At 41.7% G+C, this 8,772-nt stretch overlaps 1 protein-coding gene across 1 annotated transcript; it reads right to left on the bottom strand.

Moving 5' to 3' along the window:
- Window positions 1-2,852: 2,852 nt before the first annotated feature.
- On the bottom strand, window positions 2,853-5,158 carry eif1 (eukaryotic translation initiation factor 1). The gene is made up of 4 exons (XM_076267092.1): window positions 4,990-5,158; window positions 3,698-3,861; window positions 3,477-3,578; window positions 2,853-3,293 (listed from the first exon to the last, which is right to left on the bottom strand). The coding sequence occupies exons 1-4, from the start codon at window positions 5,018-5,020 to the stop codon at window positions 3,249-3,251; spliced, it is 342 nt and encodes a 113-aa protein (XP_076123207.1). The 5' UTR covers window positions 5,021-5,158; the 3' UTR covers window positions 2,853-3,248.
- Window positions 5,159-8,772: the final 3,614 nt, after the last annotated feature.

Here is an 8,772-nt window from a genome sequence, read left to right on the forward strand (position 1 = left end):
AGGGAGGGACGCTAGGCATGGGGACATGGGACACAGGGAGGGACGCTAGGCATGGGGACATGGGACACAGGGAGGGACGCTAGGCATGGGGACATGGGACACAGGGAGGGACGCTAGGCATGGGGGCATTGGGGGTCAGGAACAGGGAGAGGTCATTTCAAGGGCAGGATGAGGCATGTCATCCAATATGGAGGAGGAGCAAGCCTCTTTATAGATATTACAGGCACTTCAATGTGTGTGTGTATGTGTGTGTGTGAGATAGAGAGAAAGAGTATGAGAGTGAGAAATGCATTTGTTTTACCAGTTAATGCATTTATTTGATCAGAGTTAATGCATTTATTTGATCAGGTCTTCATTCTTCACACTGTCACCTGTTTTTTGAGCTTACTGAGCAAAAAAAAAAAAAACAGAATTGCGCAAACGAGCGAAAGTGACGTCGTCTCCAGTCTGTGCTGTGGAATGTAGGTTAGCCGCCCGAGACCATGTCCACGTGTCCACGTGTCAGCGCAGCGGCGGCTGCTTGTTGTGTCCTGCTCTGACCTTGTGAAATATCTAAACACACATTTAACACTCACAGACAGCTTCCTCTCTGATTGCATCCTGCAAAACTTAACATTTCACATTCAAGTGCATGAGGAAGGACTGCCCCTCTGTGGACTATACTACTATAATAGGAATGTATAATGATATTATAATTTAAATACACAGAGCATGTCTCTCTGTGTGTCAAAGTATCTTCTGTTTGTGAATAGAAACTGAAATCCCTTAATAGAGAATGAATCATGAAGTGAAACAACATACAGTATAACAAACTGGCCTCTTCTCCCTTAAATCTCCTCTTCTTTCTGAAGTAGGCAGATACAATATCTCCCATTAAAAAAAAAAAGTTTTCACTTTACTCTGCAATACGAATGTAAGTGCTGCACTTGAAGCTAATGAAATTCTTTAAGCCTTAAGCATGAGTATGTAGATACACTTTTAAGGAGCTTAGCGCAAGGGAGGTTGGGAATGTTATTTGTACGGTTAAAACCCGACAAAACGTCACTGGCTAGAATGTATAATTAGGGGTGGGGATGTACAGTACAGATTTTATGGTTTAATTGAAGAGGGGGAGGCTCTGAAGGCCAAGCTCTTCTGGGAGCGTAATCGCTGAGGATGAGCTAAGACTACAGGAGACGAGGATGAGGGCAGTCCAGTCTTCACCAACCAGCACTCGGGCTGTAAATTCACATTTTAATGTGGTCTTAAAAAAGGTCCCCATGACTTTACACATCTCATGCCATATCCTGGCGGCCATATTTCATTTTGCTGGAACCAAACACTCCCTAGAGGCCTACTACCACATCAATTTAGTCTGTATTATTTAACACCTGTATTCATTGCATGCATCCTTTACTGCAGTGTGAGTGTAGTTCAAAGTATTAGAAGAAAGGCTGTTGATTAAATAATACTGGGGTTACTTGCATTACCTCACTATCAGTACATGCGTTCTGCCAAATTTGAGTCATGAGTCCGAACTAGAACCCACACTTATGCACAAAGTTCCATTTCCTGCTCATCCACAATGGACTCTGTTTTGTCATTACTTCAGGAAGGTAAACACAAACCTGCTGATCCTTTTCTGTCATTACTTCAGTAAGGTAAACACAAACCTGCTGATCCTTTTCAATTTGTTTGAAACTATTGACATTGGTTCAATAACTTATCTAAATGAAAACACTCTTATCTTGACTGGTACGTTTCAGGTTTAAAAGGAAAATAGTTGTACGCCATTAGTGTGGCCCTGAAAGTTTTGTGCTGTGGAGGTTCAATTAATGTTTTCCAACCTTGATTGTGAAATATTTAACTGACTAAAGAAAGAGACAAATCAACGTGACTTTTTTCATTATGCAGTTTCATTTCTTGCTTCGTAAGTGAAGACTGTTCCAACTGCTTAAGTAAACAATGGTATTGTGCCTTTAGATAGATATATAGATATACTTTATTGATCCCTAGGGGGAATTCATTCTTTACATTTGTCCACACAACCAAGAACACACCTTAATTCAGAGGTCAATCCCATATATTTTGGGATTTCATAAACTGATTCCAGTCAGTAACACACGAAGCAAATGTTTGCATAGCAAGTGCATTTTTAAAGCCTGCACACCATATCAATACCAGTCCTGTCCATAGTTCAGCAACTCATAAAATATCTAGGTGACTTCCATCCCATGGACAATAAATTTGGAAATTACCACTGAGCACTGTGCAATTCTTACGGGATTGTGTATTCAAATCAATAAACAGAAAGGTCTTAGAAACTAGTGAATTTGCTAAATATACTGCTCAAAAAAAATTAAGGGAACACTTCAATCATACACTGGATCGGTATTCTGACACTGGCTCATGAGCACAAGTAAAACTTTTGAGGCAAGTGTTTTATTTTGCAAGAACAGTCAGACATTCTGTGAATTTAGTTTGAGAATGGAGAAAAGGATGGAAGGCTTCAAAAAATGTGTTTTAACAATTGTGGAAAACTGTAAGTGTTCCCTTAATTTTTTTAAGCAGTATACATTTTAACCAAGATGTAGACTAGACTGCTTTAGGCATGGAAGGGACCTCTACAACCACCAACTGAAAGACAAAGTTCCCCCCCCAGCCCCCTTCCGTTTCTGGGGTCAGACATTCAGCAACTTTCAGAGCTGAACAGAAAGAGCAAGAGAAACCTGCTCCCTTAGTTGTGCTAAATGTTGCATAGATGTATGGCCAGAACCTGCACGGGCCCCACTAGCATTTTAGTGGTTATATTCCGTCAGACAAATAACCATACCAAGCCCTCCCCCACACCCCATCAGAGGAATACCAGGAAGTGGCGTCATAACGTTTTATTGTAACGGGTTGTACAAAACAAAGAGAGGTTACATGAAACCGTGCCTGAAGAACGGCACAAAGTTTACTAAAATTAGCAAAAAAAGGGGGAGGAGGAAGAGATGGGGATTAAAATTAAAAAAAAAAAGAAAAGGTCACCACTCGTCTCGTATCATTTGTGAAGCTGTCTGTCCATGTGTGCATTGATGGACCGACCCCCACGTCCAAGGGGCCACACAGGTTATTAAGAGTCTCATTTTGGAGGTAATGATCATCAATATCAGCTACAGGGCCACGGTGGAGGCAGCATAGGGTTAAACATCAGAGCCAGGACCCGGAGAAGGAGGGGCGGGGCGGGGCAAGAGGGAGGAGAGCAGGGGGGAGGGTCACAGCAGCTTCTAGAATCCGTGGACCTTGAGCTGCTCCTCTTTAGCCAAGCCAATCTGTCGGGGGAGGGAGAAAAAGAGGGAGGGAGGTTAGACAAAGGGCACTTTCAGATCCCAGTCAGCAGATCACAGGGGCTCACCGAAAGCCATGCCGAGTGGAAACAGCTCTACAATCATGTTTGTTGTGAAATTGCTGGTTGGTGTGTGTGTAGACATGTTATGTAGTAGGATGAAGCTTACCTCAGTCAAAAACTGGCAAATGTTCTTACGCTGGTCACCTTGCAGTTGAATCACCTCACCATACTCTGGATGCTCAATCACAGTCCCATTGCAGGCAAATTTCTGCAGAAAAAGCAATCACGTCTTACAGTAAGAAAAACATCCCATCCACACTGCCCGCAAGGTCACGGACAAATTACATCATTTAACATGATGAAAACAAAGGCAAGATGGCCACATACCCTCTTGAAGGCCTTGACTAGCTTCTTCTTGTCATAGTCATCGGATATGCCCTGGACTGTGGTCAGCGTCTTCCTTCCGTTGCGCTGCTGGATTCTTATGTGGATGTAGTCCTCAGTCCCTGCTGGGAGCCGGTCATCACCCTTAGATGCATCAGCAAAGGGGTCTGAGGGGAAAGATGAAAATAAATACCAGAAAAATAAAACTTGAAGTCAATATATGAAATATCGATTAATTTAATAATCTAAAAATACACGAAGATCGCTGTCTATTTCGGTCCCAATACAGCGAGTTTGCCTGAGCGGTAGCAGGAATACGGAAGTCGGGGCCAAAAACACCATCATTGACCTGCAAACAGCTCCAACTATCGCAATCAAAAGCGCAGAGTAAGCAATTTGAGGTTTTCAAATTGCACTAACGCTAGGTACGTCCAACTTGTGTTGGCTTGTCTGTTACCTCCAAAGACCTAAAATGGCTAATTCTGCTACGTTTGTTGGTTGAGGACGCTGGCTTTTTTGTGCTTCCGCTATGAGAAAAAAAAAAAAAAAAAAAAAAAAAAACTCCTATGACCCAGGGATGAAGGCCACATTTTAACAGTTGTTTAACATCATGGTCTTGCGCCATCCGTCTACATGCGGCGGATTACCTTGAAGCCCCCATACACAATTCATATTTATAGGGTGGTTGCACAAACATCAATCTAAAAATAGATCTTGACGGTACTTTGGGGCCGCAAAAGGGCCTGTGAATCATCGTGCTGGTCGAGGTGCGTAGCATTAGCGAACAAGCTACAGCATGCACCATCTAAAGCAGCTAGCAGCTAATGTTAACGTTAGCCAGCTGCAAATCGACTTACGGCTAAATTGCCGACCCAAGCAGAAAACAGAAATATGAAAGCCCATCATCTAAGTTAGATATTGTCTTGGCACATTTGTTGCTTGGTACAATAACACCAACTAAATGGTAACGTTAATCAATGATTGAGACAACAGATATCAGCAGATTAGCGGACATTCAATCTGTGGGCCTGTTAGCATAACTAGCTAACACTACCAACGGTCGTTAGTTGACAATTAGCACAGAAAAGCAATTCAACAAGGAAGTGCGGTAATCGACACATCCAAATGTGTCAATAGACACAATATGTTTAAAATAATTAAGAATTTAAAACTGGACACATATTTATATTAGCCAGCGATCGAATTATTAGCTGGCTAGGTCTGACTAGGCAATCCTCTCGCCCTTCCCCCACCCTACTAACTCAAAACGTTAACGTAAATTAATTGTTTCTTACCAAAAGTTTGGAGGTTCTGGATAGCGGACATACGATAAGATTCTCTTTCCTTTCGGATGACAACTGGGTGTCGAGCGATTGGTTCTCTTTGAATAAATGTACTAGTTTTCTGCTTGCTTTCACCCACAGGCTTGTCGTGCCAGCTATTCACTGCTCTCAAAATGGCGATTGCTCCGTTGGTGAAGAAGAAAACATCTATTTATAGCCCCTCCCCGTGTGAAGGACGATGACGTTATTTGTAATACGCCACACCCGTCACCTTACGCAATCCTTACCGGAAAAGTATGAACATGGTTGCTTTGCTTTCCCCTCAAGCTAAATTAATTTTTCGGAAAATAACTAGAATCAGGCGAAAGGTTTCAGGTTTATTGTCGACCAACACATGTCTTAACATTGGTAGCTTATATAACCTGAAGTTAAAGTACGTAGCATACTTTGTTGTTGATGTGTAAATGTGAAGTAGCCCTAGGCACCGCTGTCTCGCTAGGCTACTTGCTTTGTTTTTGACATCAATGTTTGTTTAACCCTAAAATACGCCCTTGCTACACTACTGAAATGATTTTAGCCAAATTAGTGTTTGTGGAGAGGTTGCACAACCTAGCACAGAATCTGGGTAACCTAGCAAAGAAACCTGGGTAGGTTAACTCTGAGTAGGCTAAGTGGTAAACCTACAACAAGAGCCCTATGGCATTGTTTTGTTAGGAGAATAAAGCCATACAGCTCTTCTATTGGGAGGTTTACCACTTACTATGAGTTAACTTACCCAGGCTTGTCACTAAACAACACATATGAATATAGCCTACCCTCCTGGGGCCTGTACTACGAAGGGAGCTTAACCTACCCAGATGTAACCCAGCTAGGGTTACTTTGTTAAACCAGGGTTGACAAAACCTGGTTATCTTAAGTGGTGTTAATCGGTACTACAACGCTGATTATGAAGTTGATTTGTTGAGCCAGGGTTAACCTAATAGAGCTGCACAGTCCCGCCCACAGCCGATGCCGGATGTAAAAAGTCAATGCAATTTTTCCATTGACAATTGCGGTGTAAGCCATAAAAACTTAACTGCACGTGGTAGACTTAAAACCAGCTACGGTTGTACTAAGCGATTGTATATGCTCCTATAGACACCAAGAGTTCGTGGGGCACTAACCTTGTTTTGAGATAAATGCCTTTTATTCGCGATCTCTTGGATAAGTACTTCATTACCCACAATCCTGAACAATCCCACAGTGATGCCTCTGATTGGTGGAAAGGCCGTTATGGTCATAGTTTGAAACTTTCTCAGCGGAAAAATATTGACAAAGATGGAGGAGTTTTTTACTGCCTATGGCGGAAATCTTAATGTGATTAAAAACTTTCTTGACGAATATTGGTACTTGTATCAACAAGGATTGGGGTTCACACGAACTTAGTCAGGGCCAATACACTATCAAATAGACCACTGTAAATGTTAGTTTAAACACTCAAACTTTTCAGGTAGGCTGGCACTAGCCGACAGGCTAACCTTTAGCATTTCCGACATTGTATGTCATTACCATAGACTGTATATATAGAACAGTCTATGGTCATTACATAATGCAGCTAACATTAGCCTACATGCTGCAACACAGGTATGAATATTATGTTTTAGTGAGTGTCCAAAGGGGTGAAAGCCACTTTAAATCGGGTCACATTATTGACTGTTGTGTGTCCGAGAGTCAGTTTGTGGGTTTTGTAAGGGTCAGCAGCATGAGGGACAAGACCTACAAAGTTGTGGTGAATTAGCTAAGCAGGGAGGTTGTAATGTTAATGCTGCTAGCAGTGCTAGTTAACATTAGCTAGGCTACTGTAGCCTTCATACTTTATGATTCATATTAATCATTAACCTAGGAATACTTCATGCATTTAATGAACATTTTGTGTAATAATTCACGGCAAATTAATAAACTGAATATGGTGGTCCAAGAGCAGACCATGCATCAGCCCGACTGAGCAGTGATGACAGCATAGGATGAGTCAGGTAACGTTATGAAGCACTGCCGTTAACGTTAACCGCTTTCACACACACAATATAAAATACACGATGATAAATATAAAATTCAATATCAAAACACTATTATTTACACGATTACTCCTGAAATAACTGCTATTAACTGCACATTCACTATATAAAAATCACTGTTTGGAGGAAAGGGTTCGCTGCTGTCGCCGGTTGGAAATGAATGATTTCGCGCTGGTTCGTGCTGCTTATATATTTTTCAGTGAGGCCCGGTGGTTTATGGGATGAGTAGTTCCTTCGCTCGGAAATGAAAATATTTACACAGTCTTGTACCTTTGACTTTTTTTGGATTTTCTCTTCGTTTTTTCACTCGAAATGATATGTTGTATGCTTATGAGTTATGCCGTAGCTGGTTAGCCTAAGACATGCTGTAAAACTCTTTAGATACAAATTTTTCCAAACGTCAATGGGACAAATGAATGGGAATCTTACATCCGGCACCTAACCGCGTTTTGGCTGTGGGCGGGACTGTGCAGCTCTATTGGAGTTTGTGCGCGTTCACATAAAAGGGGCGGGTTGCAGCGCAAGACACCACTTTCAATGATGACGCGATCACCTTATTTTACGGATGAGGAATGCACAATTATTATGACAAGTTATGAGGAAATAAAACCCACTCTACGACAAAAATCAAATACGTCGGCAGTGAGCAAAGCAAGGCTGTTGGCAACGTATTACAGATCGGGTAGCCTAAATGCCTAAAAGTAAAGTTTTATTCCCATATGTTCTTCAAATATGTGTTACGGAGGATTAGTAGTTTACGGAATGTCTGAAATGAGTTGAAATAATTAAATAGCCTAATTTGAGTTCATAGAAAGGCCTACAGATGCAACCCAATTCAGAAGTGGGCATATAGATTACAGTAATAAGGATAATTGAATGTTTAAGTAGCCCCCATTGACTGATTTAGTGTATGCCTAATCCTGTGAACATTTCAGATGCAACACCATTGCCAAACGCACATGGCAGCAGGTGAAAATGAAACACAAAAACATTATTCAGAATAGTAGGTTTATATAGTTATAGCTTGCATTAATATTTCTTAATTATGAAAACATGTAGGCCTAGTTTATAGCCTTCACCTGGCCTCTGTTTTACAGCTAACAAGAAACAGGTGTCTTCGAACACTACTGTAGGAGGAAAGGCACCAGAGTGTTTTACAGTAGCAGAGGAGTTGGCCATCGCAAATAATAGTGGAAGGCCGATTATGGAGGGGGTTGAGGGAGGCATTCGGTCGGATTCTGGTGCTGTGGAAATGTGTAGCCTTTATGTGCAGGGTACAGTAATATGACATTCAATTCAACAAGTTTGTTAAAATGGTGATTTTTATTTATTAGGCCTACTGTAGGCTTTATTTTAGGCTATTCTTGATCAGATGTTCAGCATACTGTAGGCCTATGTCCGATTTATTTTAGGACATAGCCTACAATATTCTTGCATCACCGATTGAATACATGAATGTCCACGTACGGGCATTGCTATGAGACATCTTCCTAGATCATCTGACAAAGATAACGAATTCCCTCGGCTGACAATCTATATCTTCATAGAGAATATCGTCCGGGTAGGCTATATATATTTTCTGGCGGTCTCTAAAACCCCTCGCCCTGCGAAGAGAGTCCCTCACGATTTGCGCTCCAATGTCGTATGGATCATCCAGGTACGCCGACATGTCTCGGGAGAAATTGTTAGTGGAGGGGTGGTACTTATAAAGGGTGTGGTTAACGGAAACCTCGGGTTAACC

This window comes from Alosa pseudoharengus, unplaced genomic scaffold, assembly GCF_046254945.1.
Source record: "Alosa pseudoharengus isolate Yale_2024_CS ecotype anadromous, Long Island Sound unplaced genomic scaffold, YU_APseudo_1.1 YU_APseudo_1.1_scf_4, whole genome shotgun sequence".
Lineage (NCBI taxonomy): Eukaryota > Metazoa > Chordata > Actinopteri > Clupeiformes > Clupeidae > Alosa > Alosa pseudoharengus.